Genomic DNA, 19,993 nt, shown 5'->3' with positions numbered 1-19,993 from the left:
TTGTTTATTTCCACCTTGTACCAATTTATTTGGGTTTGTTTATAATTTTCAGTTTCCAGGGGTCTGCTTCAATTCAGCAAGGAGACTTGCTCTCAGAAAGAAGCTACTCAGGTTTCCATCCTGATCACACTGGTTTCTGTGTATGCAAGTGTCTCATAAGAATAAATAACTACAACCCACAACTCTACGTGGATGAGTGTTATCCTTGTTGGACTAATCCACATTACCTAATAGTATATTAGTGTGGTAAAGAGAGCTGCAAACATGAGTTCAGAGCGCTTGAATTTGGTCAGTCTTGGCTTCCACATCGGCACTGACGCTGGTGATCTGTTAGCCAAAGAGATCCTTAAGTGCACACTGTTGCTGCTGTGTGAGGTTTAGGTCAGGGTTTGTGAAAAGAACAACTATTCAGTGACAACAACTATCATTTATAAGCTGGGCATGTTTGAGCATGCACTGCCCTTGTACAAATGCCAAGCTGAACGCTGAGAATACCCATGTACTCCACGTAAAATGAACACATTTTGCTTTATTTCATAATTGACTTTGTTTGTTTTTCAAAGCAAAGGCAGCAGGACCAGAGAATGAAAAAAAGAAGTGCCAGTATTGAAGTAGAAGGGTAAGATACTGCAGAAGTAGTTTTGAAGTGCCAAGCAGGTACACCGGCCATGGATTTCAGAACAAACATGGTTTGCCTATTTCCATGATTTTATCTGTAACATAAAAGCTTAGAAAATGAAAACCAACTTTCTCAGGGATCCAAATTCCCTGTTAAGATTACTTGTTAATGGATACAATTGTACACATGTGTAATATGCGCTGTTCTACAAGTCATCAAATACAATGCCAGTCCAGATTAGCAAAACTCTTATGTTCATCACATCAAAATAAAATATTTTTCATTCTTCAAGGTCTCATGCCCTGAAGATTTCATCAAAGTGAGAATGCAATGCAGTTTATATAAGACTTCCGCTAAGACTTCAAAATGTTCTGTGAAGGTGACAGGATTTGGTATACAGTGGTACCTCGTGTTACATACACTTCAGGTTACAGACTCCGCTAACCCAGAAATAGTGCTTCAGGTTACGAACTATGCTTCAGGATAAGAACAGAAATCGGGTTCCGGCAGCGCAGCAGCAGCAGGAGGCCCCATTAGCTAAAGTGGTGCTTCAGGTTAAGAACAGTTTCAGGTTAAGTATGGACCTCCGGAATGAATTAAGTACTTAACCTGAGGTACCACTGTATAGCATTTGTGGAAATTCAAGATTCTGTTAAGGAAAAACCGATGCTTGGCTTGGGATGATAATTGCTTTCAAAGAATCTGAGTTAGAAGAAACCTGGAGATCTTGACTTCAACATCTTGACCCAAGTATATGCCATATAACCAGTTTCCCCACCCCCATTGTGTCTCCTTAATCCAGATTAGCATTTCATATGCAGTAAACAGAAGCTAACACAATGGTGTCAGAACTGACCAAGACGTCTGCAAAACATAATTTTAGGGAGAGATGTCACATGCTTTGGGGAGGTACCACTAAAGTGCCCTCACAGTCTGCACTACTTATTAATATGTCTGAGCTTCAGAATATATTTAGGTTTCTTTCTAGTAATAGGAATTCAGGCACCGAAATATCTTTTTGAGTTCTCCTTTCAGAATGGCCATTCATTGTGCATCATACTCATTATATCTATATTAGATTCAGCAAAATGAAATCGTAACAGATTCAGAATTTGTATGTTTATTTTAGGATTTTTTATTACCACCTTCATTTTTCATTCTTAACATTCTAAAATAGTTGAAACTGTTGACAAGTTTATTTCTTGCATATTAATATAATATACCAGTTACTGATTTTCTTTCCATTGTATGCACGAATTAAGCATATTTATTGCATTCTGCATGCTGTGCCATAGTTCAAACCATCATCTGCAGAAGTTAAACAACTTTGGTAAAAAGTAACCAAACAAACCCTTATCAGATATTTCAGTTCATTTTATATGCTTGTAAGAGCAAATCCAGTGTTTTCCAAGAGACATCACAAATGCCAGTCCTTTCCCCAAGGTCCTTGGCATTTCTTTAGTACCAGAGTTGGGAGATAATGGCGAAATCATGGTCTGGCTGATGGAGCTTTCCCTCTCATGTTCAAATTTCCATCCTCCTTGGTTTGCACACACCATTATTTACTTCACAATCTGTAAATTCCAATTCTGGCTTGGATGAAAACTGGTTTACTCAAACCAGGAAGATAAGGAAATAAATCAGAGCATACGATCGGGAATGAAACAAGCCACATGATAGTCAAACCATATCTGAACAGGACCAGTATTATTTTCATAAAAGGTAAAGGTAAAGGTACCCCTGCCCGTACGGGCCAGTCTTGACAGACTCTGGGGTTGTGCGCCCATCTCACTCAAGAGGCCAGGGGCCAGCGCTGTCCGGAGACACTTCCGGGTCACGTGGCCAGCGTGACAAAGCTGCATCTGGCGAGCCAGAGCTGCACACGGAAACGCCGTTTACCTTCCCGCTGGTAAGCGGTCCCTATTTATCTACTTGCACCCGGAGGTGCTTTCGAACTGCTAGGTTGGCAGGCGCTGGGACCGAGCAGCGGGAGCGCACCCCGCCACAGGGATTCGAACCGCCGACCTTTCGATCGGCAAGTCCTAGGCGCTGAGGCTTTAACCCACAGCGCCACCTGCGCTATTTTCATAGGAGGGTCTTATTCATTTCCCTATTCCTTCTTCTAATCTCAAGTCTGGTGACCAGCATTGTAAAAATGCTCATTCATTTACAGATACTTTAGTCAAAATTTTTGACAAGGAAAGCTAGAAATGTATGTCAGAATGTATGTAGAAATGCTGTCCTGGAAGAACAGTTTATAACAATGTGTCGGTGGCTGCGATCTAGTGTATTTGAATCTGTTACTGAATAGCACAACCCACATTTATTCAGTTTTATCCAGCCCACCTCCCAAAGGAGTCCAAGATCATCTGCCTTGGCAAACTGCAATTAAAATAGAACTGTTTTAAAAGGTATTCATGATACTACATGCTTTATCCCACCTTTTCCTCCAAAGACCCCATTGCTGCATGCATGCTTCTCCTTCTGCACCGAACCCCCCAAAACACAGATAGAAACCCAAGATAGTCAGTGAGAATTTCGGTTTAGCTCTTCCCCAACCAAAATCTAGGCACTGAGCCACAGTAACTCAGTAATGGGAAGGGCAGCCACTCAAAAAATCTCAATGAGCTGATTTGTGTCCCTAAGGCACTTTTTGATTCCCAACAGATACGATCGCTGTAATTCATATTCAGAGTTATGTACACAGAACTGGAGGTCCAGACTTCCACATTTACTTCCTTCATTATGCAGAGAGCTGCCCCCCGTATGTAATCAAACAGAGAAGCACCTGTAGATGGTGAAGCACAGGATGTGTGTGAGATCCTTCCATGCTTCCAAGGAGATGATCAGTTTAGGGTCTTTAATTAGGTCTGTGTGTACAGAGTGGTAGTGGGGGGAAACTTGTAAAAGTTGCAACACAGTGTTGAAAGTATAAGCATAATCAGGCAGGCAAGGAATAAGAAAAAAATATAATGAACAGAGAGCCCACACACTAAAGAGAAAATTCTTTTATTAATTTAAATGTTTTAACAAATAGCAGGAAAATAATTTAAGAGAAAGAGTACAAATTCCAGACAGATCAAAGACATTCAACAAAGCCTTGGATTTAGTGTGCAAAACCTCAGAGGAATATTTTCTGAGAGCCAGCCTGAAGCTGGACTCCATTTAGATTTTAGGTTTCTTTGTTTTCTGTAAAGGCTGATAGTCTGTCATGTTGCAGTAAATGGCCTTAAGTGCAAAACATCTGTCTGCATGTCCCTTTCTCGTATCCTGATGGCCTAATTTTGGCTTCCAACTGAAGGACTGAAAAACTCTTAACAGGGCACATTTCTCCATCCAGTTACCTCCAGAGTAATCCTACTGGTCTTAGGGGGCGGGGGGAGGATTTCAGATGGATTGCTGACTGAAAATGAGTGAACCCATTATTATTTTTGGTTCTATTTACCTGAACATGATGCAGTGCAAAGGGCCAATAACATGTTTTTTTTTATATCCAAGGGGTACATCAAAAGATCAGAACATGATTCCTAAACATGCAGAGTGGATCATCTGACACATGGTACGTTGGCAGGAGTGATTTACCTTATAAGCAAGCTTTCAGCCCTCCTCCTTTTACAACCTTTACCTGATAATTAGATGCAGCTGGCTACGAAAAGTATACGAGCATGAGTTCTTAAGGATTCACTGGTATAATAGCACATGCTATAGGGTAGTGGCACAAATGGGGGCAGAAAAACAAAAAGGAATCCTAAATCAAATGGATTATTTAGGGCAGAATTAAAGGGCACATAAATTATAATTCTATTGAAAGCATAGAAATCCAAATTAGAATTACAGTGAAACATAGACCCATTCAGCTTTCAAATGTGAGGTGTAGTCAGTGCATCCTAGCCTACGTGGTTCCACCTTGAAGGGGCACCATTACACTTTAAGCTCACAAGGTTGTTTCCTTACAGATACCAATGTATGCCGTGGATGTTGATAGCAGTATTTGATGTCAAAAGTATTATTTTTCCACTGTAGTGAAAGATGGTAATTTAAACAGAGCTCTGATAATGAACCAACAGATCATATATGATTCCTTTCCAACATAAACCTAAAGAGTAGTTGCCTTTCATAAGAACTGCATGCTGGACTTCTGGGGTTGGGAATACATGTTCCATTTTCCTATGGTTTGGCCTTGAGATATGGGTTTACTTGAAACAGCTTCAATTACTTTATATCATGGGAGTTATTGACATATTTGTCATTAAAAAAAATCAGAAGGTAGTCTTGTGATGAAAAAAAGTTCTTTGCTGATGATCTATATCAATACATGAGGCAGGCAAACAATATATATTTATATCTCAAGTTCCTTAACTCAGACGTTTGATGATGCATTATAGCAGATTGAGTGAGGCATTGTTTTGTTCAGGGAACAAGACCCTGGATTTTGAAACTGGGTTTAAGAGATATCCAGTGCTTCATGTGTACTCAGTGCCATCTGCAATAAGAACAAATATATTTCAGAACCTCATTTGCTAACTTTGGTTTACAAAAAAAAATACTTCAAGTTTATACTCATTGTGAGACTTACCATGAAACCACCCCAGGTTGGTTGGCCAGTAGTCAGGGTAATAACCAGCTTCTGAAATCTGAAAAAGGAAAGTATTGTGGCTGTGGTATGGCTACTTTGCCACTGCCTGCTTTCTTGGTACTTGAATGCCAGCAGTTTATACTGAAAACTCACGACATAATCCATATGCTAAGGAACACACGTAACAGTTTAGTTCACATGACACGGATGTGCTTGATAGTTTAGCATTAATAATTCTGCGTTGGTTTCATGCCAGAGGTGAGTTCCCGTGGGGAAAAGGTTATTCAGCACTAGATGTGATGGTGACAGACCCATTTGTAAAATCCCAACTTGAACCCAGTCATATAAATGGCAGGTTAGAGTTGGAGCTGTACTGGTGTGTGGGTAAGGGAAGCTGAACTTTTGCTGTGACTGCTGTGTACCTCCCCCAGCCACTTACTCAAGCACTTCTCTCACAGCTGAGTTAACTTCCAGCTCTGAAACTCAGCTGAGGTGAAACACAGCGGAGGGGAGTGATGGCGAGGTGGCAAAACCTGCTCTAAAGGTAAGATGACCTCACATTATATGTAACTGGGGCAGCCAAGGGTTTAACCCACATCCGGAACTGACACATGATGTTTAGTTTGGCTTTCATATTACTCTTCAATACGACTGAAGTTTGAAAAAGATCTTTCTTGGAAATAGCATTAATGCAAAACAATAAATAAATAAATAAATATAGTTGTTGATGAACAACAAGCAAGCTCATGGAAAATGGATTAGAGAGAACAGAAGTGATGTAGAAGGTGGAACTCAACAAGTACAGAGGAGGTTTCATTGCTAATCCAGTGTATTTTTTGAATCCAACCATTCTTTCTCAAGGATTTCACAAACAATGATATATTTGCAACTATTGTATCTACCTAGAAAACCAAAAAGTGATAGAATGTCTAACAATATTGCTTATTAGTAATGATATTTACATATTAGAGTCTCTAGGAAGCTACATACTGGATAAAAATATACAAGACATCAATTATAGTAATGATTATTAAAACTTGTTTAAATTGATTTTAAATAATCAATAATAAATATTAAGATTGTTGGGGGGATTTCCAAGTGCTATTTCACAAATTGGAATAGGAGCTATTTCACAAAAAGGTTTGCTGAGTGGTGACCATTAGTTGTTTGACTTGATGGCTTACTATGCTCCTGGAATAAGGACAAGTTTACAAATACATGTTCATCATTTTGCATTCAGCTATGACTTGTGGAATGAGCTATTGAAGATTAATCACTACAAACTTAACTATCATTCCATGACACCTTAAACACAGTGCTTTTCAACTGAGGCATTTCCCATATTCAGCCAAGTAGAGATGTAGTGGCTGGAGTGTTGGGGACTTTGGGCAAATCACTGTCAGCCTGACCTAATTCACAGGATTGTTGTGAGGATAAAATGGGGAGACAAAGAACTAGGCATGCATCTTTGAGCTTGTTGGAGGAAAAGTGGGATTTAAATAAATACTTAAGTCTGGCTGGCTTTAACTATTACAAGCTAAACTTGGATTACAAATTGGGAAGTCATGGAAGAGATTTTGAAGCAGAATGGTCAAGGATTCATATCAATAAAAGTTTAAGACTTTCCTTTCCACTCTCTCTATAGTACTGTACAAAACAGTGAAGATCCAATTCCTATGTTCATCTTGGTGTGGTAAAGTCATGAGGAAGTGTTTACTGTATCTATTCCACACTGCAAATATGCTTTTGAAATGTACTCACATATGAATTAGATAAGAAACTACCCTTGTTCTCGGACTGCCAACCTGATCTCGGAGGCAAAAGTATCATGAGCAAGGCACTCCTGGGACCCAGTCATCCCCTAGATAGGACAGGGGTGGATAAATGCTCCTCTTCTTTCTATACTCTGGTTTAGTCTATTCCTCAGCAGATCTTTCTGAGGCAGTCAGGTATTTTCTGCAACTGACGGATTTCAGCAGCAATGCTACCAAGTATTCCTGGCAAAGGAACATACGTCTAATGCTCAGGATGTGAAACTTGCAAGGTAAAAATCTTGTGATGACACCTCAAACATGAACCCAAGAACCAGGTCTAAAGTAACAAACCAGAAAATTCAGCCAATGTGATGTAGAAGAAGGGAGCTTATGTTGGTGGCCATTTTGCAGTTTATCCATCCCTCTTCCCCTCATGAGGAAGGCATAGTCCTGCAAAAGGACTGCTGATACTTTGGAACATGCAAAGTTTGCATTAAGTAGTACAAGGAATTTTATTTGCGACTTTCTCCTTGTTAACTGTTACTTCTTGTGTCATGAATTATCCAGATTAAGCAGCTCAATGTCCATAAGGAAATTAAGAAAAATTGACCACTTTGACTCAATTCCATATTCCTTTGCTGAAAAGTTCAGTAAATCTGACATTGCAAGCACTGCTATAAAGCAGCTCCAGATAAAGGGAAACATGAATGAGCTACATTCATCAACTTTACATTGATTTGCTATGTAGTCAATATACATCACCAGTGTTTTCTGACTTAGTAAAAGATTGAATTATTGCCTCGGATTTTGGAAAAGTTAACATTCAATCTAATTACACTGGATTATGATGGAGTGGATTTGATTATGCACACAATCTACTGGGAGATTTCACCACTGAAATTAATAGAACTCTAGCACAACTGTGAGAAGAGGTCAGCTCTATTGTAAATTCTACTTATTTTTGCAGGGTTTATGCATCAGCTTAGGGTCGTGGGTGGCGCTGTGGGTTAAACCACAGAGTCTAGGGCTTGCTGATCAGAAGGTCTGTGGTTCGAATCCCCATGACTGGGTGAGCTCCCATTGCTCAGTCCCTGCTCCTGCCAACCTAGCAGTTCAAAAGCACGTCAAAGGGCAAGTAGATAAATAGATACCACTCCGGTGGGAAGGTGAACATCATTTCCGTGCGCTGCTCTGGTGCGCTGCTCTGGTTCGTCATGCTGGCCACATGACCCGGAAGCTGTACGCTGGCTCCCTCAGCCAGCTCTGCAACCCCAGAGTCGGCAACGACTGGACCTAATGGTCAGGGGTCCCTTTACCTTTTATGCATCAGCTGATCATTTTGGATGCTAGCTATAATCGATTTTAATAAATAAAACAAAAAACCCTGAAAACAGATAAACAAATTTAGACGGTATTGGACATACCGTGTGCTTTCCTGGTGTTTTCTTGTTTGCGGTATTCACTACACAAACGTGAGGGGCATAAGCTGCAATCCCTTTCATGGGATTGCCTTTCCCCCTGTGAACTGACCTGGACCCTGCAATCCTCATTAGAGGCCCTTCCTTGTGTGTCTCCTAAAGGAGAGGTCCAGAGGGTGGCAGCATGAACAGGCCTTTTCTGCAGTGGCTCCCCACTTCTGGAATGCTCTCCCCAGGGAGGATTGCCTGGTACCGTCATTAGGTGCCAAGCAAAAATATTATTCTACTTGCAGGCCTTTAAAACTGTGGTGGGGTTTTGTTATGTCTTTTTGTATTTTTCTACTGTAAACCTTTTTGCTCTTGGATAAATGATGGTTTAGAAATTTAATAAATAAAATTATTATTTTAAAGTGTATTATCATTAATAATTTTTTATGTTTAATTGTCTGCCAATCACAACACTTAAAAACAATATAAGTTGTGTCATTTGCATTTCTGTTTCAGTAACTTAAATTTGTTAGTATTGCCATGTACTGTAAATGCAGTTGGCTTAATTGTTTTTCTGCACTTTCGGATAACATTTTAGTCACTGATTTTTGCTGTAGTGACATATTATTTTTTTATTTATTGTATTTATTAAATTTGTACACCACCCTATACCTTTTGATCTTAGGTCAGCTTCACAACATAAAACCACAATGTAAAAAAAGCAAAGGTGACCAGGTATCAGTGGGAAAGTAGGTCACATTTCAAATTTGATGCATTTCTTTTTGTTTCTGCCCTTCTTGAAGAATGTGGGCAGCTGGGGCATTTTTGGTGGGTGGGTAGGCAGTGAGATTTCCTTGCAATGTCATTTTCCCAATTACAGCAGCCCTTCTGCCAGCTGAAATTAGCCCTGAAATGAGAAAGATACATCTATACTTTATGTTTTTGCTCCCATCCAATTCTATTTCTTCTTCTTCTTCTTCTTCTTCTTCTTCTTCTTCTTCTTCTTCTTCTTCTTCTTCCATGTTACTTATAGTTTTGCCTTTAACATTAGCTCTCTAACAGTGGTTAAAACACTGCATATGACCTCAGAATATTTTTTCTTGTTGAGATTTCTAGTGAGCAAAATACTCCAATAAAATTTAGGACTTACAGTAAGTGAATGGCTACTGAAAAACAGTATCATGAGAATTCATGCCAAGTATGCAATTCCCTTACTTATTACTTTTACGCTGAAATGAAATACTGTTTCAGAGATATGCTGATGCTGAAATATTCAGTAAGTTGAATTATTCCCATCATTATTATCTGTTTAATATATATTACCTAAGGCAATAAGATGGTGTTGCTTCAGCTTTCTGACTTACCATATGATTTAGTAAAGCCTGAAGTTGTCACAACTAATTTGATTAACATTTTTATGCAAAATTATTTTCAGACTGCTATCCTAGGTGGCAACTCAAATTCCTTAAGCGTCATACAGGCTCTGTTAAACTGACAAAGGAGTTTCTCTGGAGTTCACACATCCTCTTCAAGCGGTTGTGTGCCACTTGAGTATATTGTTGCAAGTTTTTGTGGCGAGAACACAAATATCAAACTCATCCTTGTACACTGAAGTGCTGCACCAGTGAACCCTGCAGCCTCCAGGGCCTAGTGCACACTTTGCACCTCTGTTTTGTGCTCCACCAGATGTCTTACAAACCTCATTCCCACCAGGTAGGAGCCAACTACTACCTCAGAGGTGTCTAGTCTCTCAGCATCTTAGAACATACCAAATCGCATAGACTTGAGCCACTGTAGGTTGCTCAACCTCTTGTGCCCTATTTCAAGCTTGTACCACCAGGGGCAGCCTGAAGCATTTTGGCACCTGAGGCAAAATGCCCTGCTGCTGCCCCCATGATGGGGAGCAGGCAAACTCCATAAGGGCTTCTTCTCGAGTGACTAACTTACCCTGCCTCATAGGCGGGCCAGCTCTCTGCACAATGATACTTGTAGGAAGTTCCTATGGTGATTAGCATAATGGAACATGGGACTCATTTTTCCATCATATAAAGGGAATGTAATGGGGAAGGTGAATTATATTCAGGAGCTTCAAATAACCCTGTTAGGACAAACTAGGTGTTCAACAGCAGATAAAGGTCTGGACAGCCAGTTGCTACTTAAAAGCTGAAAACAAAAACGAGGGTATGATTTGCAAGGGAGAAGTGGCAAGTAGGTGCAAGTGCTCAACCCTTTTCCTGCCCTCCACTTCCCTCTCTTCCTCAAACTGCCAAATACACTGGGGCTGGGGCTGCAGTGAGGAAGCTGCTGAGGAAGGAGGGGGAAGCTGCTAAACTCACATCACCTACCTCTTCTCTCCTGCAACTTCTCTGCCCTGAAAACTGCACCCCGCTCTGAAGTTGTTTTGAAGTGGCCAGAGTTCCAATCCAGGTCTGCCAGGAAATTCTTGTTCCCCTCTTAAGGTTATCCACAGATTCACAGAACACCAGGGAAATTACATGCTCTACAAGTTACTTCAGTAATCAAACTAGTTACAGTATACTATCATCCGATAAAGCTGACAGTAAATAACAGCTGAAACAAATGTAGAAAATATCCTTTGTTTGCAAATTCAGATGTTAAGTTTTTTTTTCTTTTTAAGCATTTGTGGATTTCCTTCTTTTTCTCTATAGAAACCAAGAGCATGTGCTCTGTTAATATATAGAGAAAAGGAGATGGGCCTACAGTGAACAAGAGAGAAGGAAGAAGAGATGTGCAATATCTGTACAGATAAATGAATAAGTGAGAAAGTAGGAGAATGAATGCAGGATGCATGACAGGCACCTACGGGAGTGGGGGAACAAGCACAAGAGGAGCTTGTTTTTTCTTATTTCATTAACAAAAGTTCCATTCTCAAAGAGACAAGCAATTTAGAAAAGTGAAACAAATGCTGCACAATAATCATATATTTGATATAAACTTAAGTGAGTTGTTGTACTTATGGATTCGAATGCCATTCTGTGGGCCAGTTCACAAAACTTATCTCTTGTGGGACCTAGCAAATTATCAAGTTAAGGACTCCCCTCTCCCATACAACTCCCTGCTTCATGTCCTGCTGATGGTTAAACAGTTGCGTATAGGTAGGCAAACTTATTGATCACCTAACTGTAAACCATGCTGCGAAACCAAACATTGTAACAAAAAACCCTTTAAAATAATTATTATTTAATTGACACTATTCTTCTTATATGCCCTTTATAATGGAATGTGTTGCAATGGCAAAACTGGTGTCAGGCAACCATTGTGAATTATGATTCAGTAGGTGACCACCATGATAACTGTTATCTCAGCAAGATCCATAAATAAAATAGGCACATTCAAATGAATGCTCCCTGGCTCTTTCCCTGTTGTGGACATAACATTGTGCCCTAGGTATTGGAAAGATATCGAGGCCCAATATCCTTCTGTAACTGTCCTGTTCTGCAGTGCATACAGATGAGGGACTTGCACAGGAGAAATCAGCAGAAAGCAGGAGGTGCTTAAGAGTGCTTCTGATATGGATATGACCACTGAAAAAAGGTGGCTGCAGGCTTGCCTTTCATTATTGCAGAAGCAACTGACTCAGACAGGAAGTGTCAAGCCTGAGCAAACCATAGCACAAGGTATCTAAATTATTTTTGCTAAGATCTGTTTTGAACAAATGCTTTAACAGTATCTCTTCCATGCTCTAATTTTAATACTGAAGAACAGCAACGAATAGTGAAAAGCATGGAAAAAGTGTAAACAAATAAAAAAAATAACTGTAAAAGGGAAACTTGCCCAGCACCGTCCTTGTCATTAGCAATGGTCTAAGCTACATTTTCAGTTTTGTTTTGAGCATGAAGAAAAGTAAACTGGATGTGTCCCTGTGTTAGCATGAACGTTTTGTAAATAATTCAAAAATCCCAGAGGTTGCAATCTAGTCGCACTACATTTCATTATAACCTAAAAATCAAACAAAATCCCTTCCTCAAAAATATTTGGCTCTTTTGTGTTCTTTTCAATTTTATTACCACAAAATCATAGTTAAGGGAGGAGGGGGAGAATGATGTGGATCGTTGCCCTGATCTCACCACTGTTTCTGACACCAGTTGCACACGGGCATCTCCCCAGCTGGCTTCAGTTTCAATGGAGCCAATGCAAAAAAACACACATGAAGGAGTAAAACACAAAGTTCTGTATATTAGCAATATATATTCAGGAAAACTTCAGACTGGGCAAACTTTACATTGTTTCATGGAAATCAAGTAAAAAAAAGGGGTCATTCTCCAACTTGCAGAATCCAGTCCACAACTGGGTCAGAGATGTAACAAGTACCTAAACCTGCAAAGGAAGCAACTAATTCGTCTCTGGCACACTAGCCATTTTGCTCCTTCATGTGCCCCAAAGACTACTTAAGCCACCCTTTCCACCACTGGGCTCACACCTACTCACGAGGGGGTTGTTTTCACCAGTGCACATTGCCGTTCCTACCAAACCTGAATCCCCACCTGAGGTCATCTAAAGGTTACTATGGGAAAGCAGGGAAAAGAACAATACCGTAGCATGCACATGTGAAGGAATATTTGCACTGAATCCATGCTTTTGTTAAGTAAAAGATTTTGCTTACTTGAATAATCTTATCACCAGGCTGGAGCAGGTTGGATGCTGGTCCATCAGGCTGAACCCTAGTAACAAAGATACCCTATAAGTCAGAAGTAACAGAGGTTAGGAAACTATAACCAAGAACTAGGCTAAAGGTTCGTATATGAACTAGGTGGACTGCAATAATTAATATGCCTATGTGCTACACTAGCTGGAATCCAGCCTACTTGCTGAATATTACAAGTTCTGTACTAGACAACATCTACTTATAATTTAGAAATAGAAGCCTGTGATCAAACCAACAGTTCATTGTTGAATTAAATATATGTCATGGTGCATTCTTATTTTCAGTGTTATGGATCAGAAAGCAGGACCTCTGAATCCCTACTGCACATATGTATGTTCTCCCTGTAGTGATTTGGATCTCTGCCACAAAACACGACCTCCTGCCTTATCTTGCCTATGGCCTTATCTTGCCTATCTGCCTCCATAACATCAACTGTTTTTACAAAAAAGTCTTTAAGAATGAAGAGCTATGGATCTGCACTGAATCTGCTTCCACGAAAGGTTTACAGCTCATTCCTCTGAAGAAAGTGATGTAGGATGACTTTAAGGCATGGTGTAGTGCAGGCATAGGCAAACTCTGCCTCCAGATGTTTTGGGACTACAACTCCCACCATCCCTAGCTAACAGGACCAGTGGCCAGGGATGATGGGAGTTGTAGTCCCAAAACATCTGGAGGGCCGAGTTTGCCTATGCCTGGTTTAGTGTTACAGGCAAACCAGTAATTGTAGAGGAGAAAACTTGAAACCAGGCTGCCTCATGTTTATCGTAACATCTAGTTCTACCAGAGGGGTTAGATAGAAACGGTGCAAGCATAATTTGTAGATATGTGAAATGTCAAAACAACTGATACAGAAATTAACTATGCTATCGTAAGACAAATTAAAAATAGGCAGTATGGCATTTTAGCTACTTTAGAAATAAGGTAAAAATCAGTACATTTATCAATGCTTCAGCACTGATTGATGATTTTTATATGCTAAATGATTGCTCCTATTAACATTTTTGCTAAAATAGTATGAGATCTTGCTTAGTGTAGAGCTAGTGGAATGCATCTTAGTCAGAATTCATAAACTAACAGCCTAGCAAACTGTTCTTGACAGTGAATACATTCCAAAATATCTCATATTGCTTATTCATGCTATTTATTACATTGCTGCTTATTTGAGTTCAAAATCGATAGAAAAAAACATTTATAATGGTTCTACAAACATCTAAAACTTCATCTATATATAAATGTTCAGAAGTTATTGTGGTTCTCCTATAACTACAAATTTCTTTGGGGTTCAGGAATATTTCCCCTGTAGGGTCCCTATCAGTGGTGAGCAGGTCACTCAGTCTCAAATATGGTGGGAATGGATGATACAATATTTGCTTAAATTTGATAGCATAAAGGTATGTAATCAGAAGTACCATCATGTGTAAGCTACACCTGCCCTGATGTTGCCAGTGTGAAGAGAGTGAAACAGGTTTTGCCCTTCTTGACTGCATTCCAGGTTGCAGTTGTTTATTTTGTCCCAGATCACTTAGTAGAAGACAATGAGAAGCAAGCCAGTTCCTGTTTATATAACCCTGTTGTGAGTTCTGTTTCTATAACCACAGGATGTGACAAGTTGGAAACTGACACTTCCTGTCCCACCTCTAAACCAAAAGCTGGATTTGAGAGGGAAGGAAGGGAGAAAAAACAATGCTTCTGGTATGGGAAGATGGAAGAGTTCCCAGTTTGGTGAACAGTAGATAAAACTAACTTTGGAAGAGGAGGGCTGGCCCCACCCCTTGCTTTGTCTAAGGCAGCTTTCCCCAACCAGGTGCCCTCCAAATGTTTTGGATCAGCCGCAGGCAGTATGGCCAATGGTCAGGGTGATGGGAATTGTAGCCTCAACCATTTGAAGGGCACCAGGCTGGGGAAGGCTGGTCTAAGGCCACAATCTCAATGAAGGGTAGAAAGAAGGAAAGGAGAACTGAGGCCAGGAAGGGAACTGCTCATACTTTTCACTTCATTGTTGAATTAAATATTTGTCATGGTGCATTCTTATTTTCAGTGTTATGGATCAGAAAGCAGGACCTCTGAATCCCTACTGCACATATGTATGTTCTCCCTGTAGTGATTTGGATCTCTGCCACAAAACACGACCTCCTGCCTTATCTTGTCTATGGCCTTATCTTGCCTATCTGCCTCCATAACATCAACTGTTTTTACAAAAGAGTCTTTAAGAATGAAGAGCATACTTTTCACTTCCTGCATCCCCACTTACTAAACCTGACAGCCTTTCGGTAGTTCAGATCAGCATGTGAGACCCTAGGCATTTTTTATCACCACTGCAGAAGTGGGATAAGCGTTTGCTGAATGCCTTTCTGAAGGCCCTATTCTCATTTACTGACTAACCAGGGTAGTTGCAAAAGTGTAAAGTGACAGCCCCCAGTCTCTACAATCCCAGAATTTGCTGGCAACACGTTTTTGCAGACATTCAGTGACATGTATCCCTAGCCAAAGGATGTTTTGGGATCATAATACACAGTAGGGCAACCTGTCTTTTTCAGCTCTTTATCTTGATTACATTTTAATTGCAAGCAAAGGAACAGATGCCATGAACACCTGAACTTTAACTACCCTAAATGTTCAAACTGCATTATCTGGTCACTAATTCAAGCAAGAAATTACCACCTTACCTTGTCAGAAGGTTTGAATGGGTTTCCTTGTCCACTTATTCCTCCACTGATACTAAATCCAAGGCCTGGATTCTTTTCTATCCTCACACAAAACTAGATGTAAAAGACACAAAGGGATGTTTAAATGCATGCATTTAATTAATTGTCACAAATTTGTTATTTTTTGACAAATGTCCATGAGGCTACTCTAGGATGATTTTTTTTTAATTTCAGAAGTTTATTTGTGGATGTACTGTGTGATACAATGTAAAATGTTTGAATCAACTGTGATACGATCATCAATGATGTATTCTATTTAAGTTGCTTTTCTTACTTAAAAAAGCTGATACAATCATATTTGTTTCATGACAATTAGAAATATAATACATTAAAGATAATTCTAAGATATAGTAAGACTGCAGAAGAAATGTTTTAGAAAATCTTCAAACAACCCCCCCCCCCATCAAAATGTAGTTAGATATAGTTAAAACCTAACTTTGGCAAATCCATATTATTTGGATTGAAATTCTACATAGGCTATAGAAAGAGAACATCACATTTCCATATGTCTTTATGGAACTATAAATATAACTAGAATCCAAACATAATAACAGCCAAATCAAATAAATTGCTTAACTTCATTGGGATGACTCATGTGGCCTTTTAAAATATGGTTATCGTTACATACTGAAGTCACAAGGGATTGACTTTTGTTGTCCTAATGTTTGGTTTTGCAAATGCTTAGGACACATTGGGATGACACCTTCTAGGTTTCTACAACATTATTAAGGTTTCCTATAGTGAGTTACAATTTGGAGCACACCAATTTCACTACTACTACAATAAAAATCCCTCATAGTGACTTCATCACTGAATTCACAGATATGCATGAGAACTGAAATTTATAATCTACACATACATGCCTTTTTATTTAGCAATTTCAAATAACGGTAAATAGGAAAACTTTTTCACAGACTTAAAAAATAAACCTACCTCATTGAGACATCTTGCACACAATTCCATTCACATCTCTCATCCTCATGCCATTCTGCTGCATGCTCACCTGTTCTGGATAACCATCCATACTCCTCTGCCCTTTAGTTTGAATGACACATCTCCCTGCTTGTGGTGCCCGAGTGCTCTGAGAAGGGATCTGGATCGGCAGTGGTGGCTGATACTGCTGGATGGTCACTTTATTCATGTTGCTCTCATATGGCTGCTCTCGGCTTCGATGTTGTAGACTCTGCGATCCCATCAGCGTCTGGATATGGCTACCTGCCTGTGGGTAACATTAACTCATTAGGCCAGGAATTTAGAAAACTGAAAAAAGCACTTTTCTTGAAACTTGTACAGTCACACACACACACACACACACCAAAGCTCTTCAGTATAAACATATGAAGCTCTGACTTTTTTTCCCAGAGCAGCATAGTGAAAGTCACTCCTTCAGCTATATTTGAACTGTAAGGCGTAGAAAATCATTTGTAAAACAGAAAAGTGGAAAAACGTATTTGTTATTTATATTAGTACCTTCAGCTGAGTGACAATATCCTCCTTCCATCCATGGAAGGCTTCAGATGCGGGGGGGGGGGGGGGATCTTGCCAGCAGAGCAGGGAGGTGACTTTTGCAGATTCCCTTCTCTCTGCTATCTCCAGGCTACCACCCACATTGTTCCTAAGGGCTCTGAATGTTCAAGAACCCCATGGGAGGAAGTACTAGGAAGAGGCTGAATTTGTAAAAGTCATCTCCTGCCCCTCTACCTGTGGAAGCATAGTCTGGATCACACATAACTTCTGTTGGATCATGCCTGTCGTGAGTCCCATGGAGAGGGTGGTCAGATGAGGAGGAGTGGAAGAAGCTCAGCTCAAGGAAGCTGACCTAGGGTAAGGTTGCAGTGGGCTGAGGAATGAAAACTTGGGACCCCTAGAGCAGGCATAGGCAAACTCAGCCCTCCCAGATGTTTTGGGACTACAACTCCCATCATCCCTGACCACTGATCCTGTTAGCTAGGGATGATGGGAGTTGTAGGCCAAAAACATCTGGAGGGCCGGGTTTGCCTATGCCTGCCCTAGATGAATCTGATCTGGAGGAGGATCTCAGCAGAATAGGAAGAGGAGGTCTGAATTCTAGGCCTAGTTGTCTGTTGGAGGTTGGCTCATTTCTGTTATATTGGAAAGTTCAGGTGCTACATCACCAGCTGCCAGTGCCCTCCCCTGTCAGCAAAGAGCCCTCTCCTATTTTACATTTTAAAAGGTATTATTATCATCATTATTAATTGTATTTGTAAACCATCCACCATCTGTTTAGATCCCTGGGTGGTTTATAAAATAATCAAGGAAAATACACACACCAGAGGCAAATAATAAAATATTAAAATAATCATATAAAAGCAATCTATAGTCATAAATAACATCAGTAGTTAAAGTCCAAAAATTACTGTGAAGTTGGTTTCAAATGACTCACAATGTTTAAACCATCAGCAACTATAGCGGACATGAATCTCCTGAGGTCAAATTCTATGAAAGAAAATCAGTATTGCTAGAGCAGCATGCTCAAAAACTGAGAGTGAAAGGTAAATAATTCTCATCCATTTTAATAGATTTTTTGTTTGCAAAGCCTCATATTGTCACAGCTTAGGCATTCATAACACAGCTCCTAATGTATATGGATGAACTGAAAATAAATCTTTTTTGTAGAAAAACAAAATTACTTATTCTGATTAGGGAAATAATCTCCATTGTGTAGGCCTGTTTCCCATGATTTCATTTGTATTTTATATATTCTTTTACCATCCTTCACAAAAAGTTAATTATTTCAAGCTGGGAATGTTCTACTGACAGCACAATACAAATTGTTGGCAAAGAATGCAACAATGGATAGTGCCAGGGAATTAATCAGATTCTGGCATGTAGGGTAATCATTTAGCATACAGCATCAGTGAGGAAGGATACTGAGGTGTCTAGGAAAAATGCCTTTAAAAAACCAGCATATTCTCAAACAAAAATTGGAGGAAAATGTTGACAGGTGAAGTAAGCCTGTTTCTGCCCTTCCATCCATACCCATCCATACAAGGTAGTGATGCTAAAACACATCAAAATGGATGAAACAATGGCACAAATGCAATGCTGGCAGTCAATTAATAGTAATAAGAAGATTAGGGAATGTCTGTGAGCTCCCATCACCCTCAAAGCTAAATTGTTCCAGTCATTTAACTTTGGCCTTGTCTGGCCAAGAGTCATTGGGTTTCCTAACTAACCTTGAAGCTTTAGTTTCACTTCACGGTCAAGAGGGAACCATGTTTATGTTAGTACCAATGTAACAATCATGGTTAAAGGCAGTAGGAAAATTTGCAGTGAAGCGAGTTCACAAATCCATCATTCATTCCCAGTCTTTTTACTACAGGAGATCACTGGCATACATCACAACCAGATTAGAGTGGCAGTATTTACACATATACAGTATTCATTGTGTGTGATAGTTGTTACCTTTTTAGCAACAGTTTCTGGTGGCACATCTCGCCTTCCAAGGGGATATGGATTCCATTGGCCGCCAGCAGAAACATCTTCCTGACCATTGTCTAGAATGCTGCTCTGTTGTGATGGGGTCTATTTTTAAAATGTTAGGTAAGAGATTATTTAGTGAGAGGGACGATCAACAGTTCATTTGCCCCAAATTAGCCTTTTTGATAAAATAAACATTGTTTTTGTTTTATTTTTGATGGAGAAATATCCACACAGTACATATTATTGCATTTTATCAAGATATAGAAAAGCATCAATGATCTTTTATAACTGATCACGTATTTGGATAAGATTTCGATGCACACAAAAAGTGCTTACTAAGAAACTGGCAACACCATAAATTTAAACACACACTAAATACATCTATCAGAAGGATAGATGTACATAGTACTAATGTACATAGTAATACAATCTTCATGCTTCTGCTTTCTAGAAAGTGTCAACTTATTAATAGACAATTGTACTATGAGAGTGGAAATCCCATGGCAAAGAACCATATTTTTTATCCCACCTCAGATATTGAAATTAGTATGAAAATTGCTCTAAATGTCAGAGTTAACAACGATGTTTTCTGTTCCATATTAATATGCATTTTAAAAGCTCCAGCTCAGGAAAGCACTTATGATTCTTTTAATCAAGAAAGAGTCTGATCCATAAGCCAGAGTATTTGGCTTTAAAAAGGTTAATAGGCTGCTACAGTTAATGGAACAGTTAGACTAAACCTCTCAAAGTATCACAGAAAATATTAGGCTATTGGTGAATGTTCGTATTAGTTATGGAAATTAAATACAAATGCTCATTTTTA

At 39.5% G+C, this 19,993-nt stretch overlaps 2 protein-coding genes across 19 annotated transcripts in view; one reads left to right on the top strand and one right to left on the bottom strand.

The window, feature by feature from the left end:
* Positions 1-19,993, bottom strand: part of LRRC7 (leucine rich repeat containing 7) — a 184,103-nt gene that overhangs the window by 5,956 nt on the left and 158,154 nt on the right. For 9 of the 13 annotated variants that reach the window (XR_014565299.1, XM_083742900.1, XM_083742905.1 and 6 more), the window contains 4 exons: positions 19,153-19,272; positions 16,730-16,945; positions 15,688-15,780; positions 12,980-13,054 (listed from right to left, as the gene is read on the bottom strand). Coding sequence is in view for 11 of the 13 variants with exons in the window: in XM_083742900.1 (XP_083599026.1) it covers positions 12,980-13,054; positions 15,688-15,780; positions 16,730-16,945; positions 19,153-19,272 (504 nt within the window). In the remaining 2 variants the exon portion in view is untranslated. Of the gene's footprint in view, positions 1-3,612; positions 5,103-5,195; positions 5,254-12,979; positions 13,055-15,687; positions 15,781-16,729; positions 16,946-19,152; positions 19,273-19,993 lie in introns of those variants that run through there. The other 4 variants (XM_083742909.1, XM_083742912.1, XM_083742911.1 and 1 more) reach the window with 4 other exon arrangements.
* The window catches only part of LRRC40 (leucine rich repeat containing 40), a 49,048-nt gene that overhangs the window by 27,977 nt on the left and 1,078 nt on the right, over positions 1-19,993 (top strand). For 3 of the 6 annotated variants that reach the window (XR_014565329.1, XM_083743076.1, XM_083743077.1), the window contains one exon: positions 564-746. Coding sequence is in view for 2 of the 6 variants with exons in the window: in XM_083743076.1 (XP_083599202.1) it covers positions 564-588 (25 nt within the window). In the remaining 4 variants the exon portion in view is untranslated. Of the gene's footprint in view, positions 1-563; positions 747-4,117; positions 4,179-5,653; positions 8,036-9,790; positions 10,069-11,024; positions 12,116-19,993 lie in introns of those variants that run through there. The other 3 variants (XR_014565328.1, XR_014565327.1, XM_083743075.1) reach the window with 3 other exon arrangements.

The sequence above is a fragment of the Podarcis gaigeae genome (assembly GCF_964106915.1).
Source record: "Podarcis gaigeae genome assembly, chromosome: 6".
In the NCBI taxonomy this organism is placed as follows: domain Eukaryota; kingdom Metazoa; phylum Chordata; class Lepidosauria; order Squamata; family Lacertidae; genus Podarcis; species Podarcis gaigeae.
Note: the sequence above shows the minus strand (reverse complement) of the source record. Positions and strands in the feature narration are given on the sequence as shown.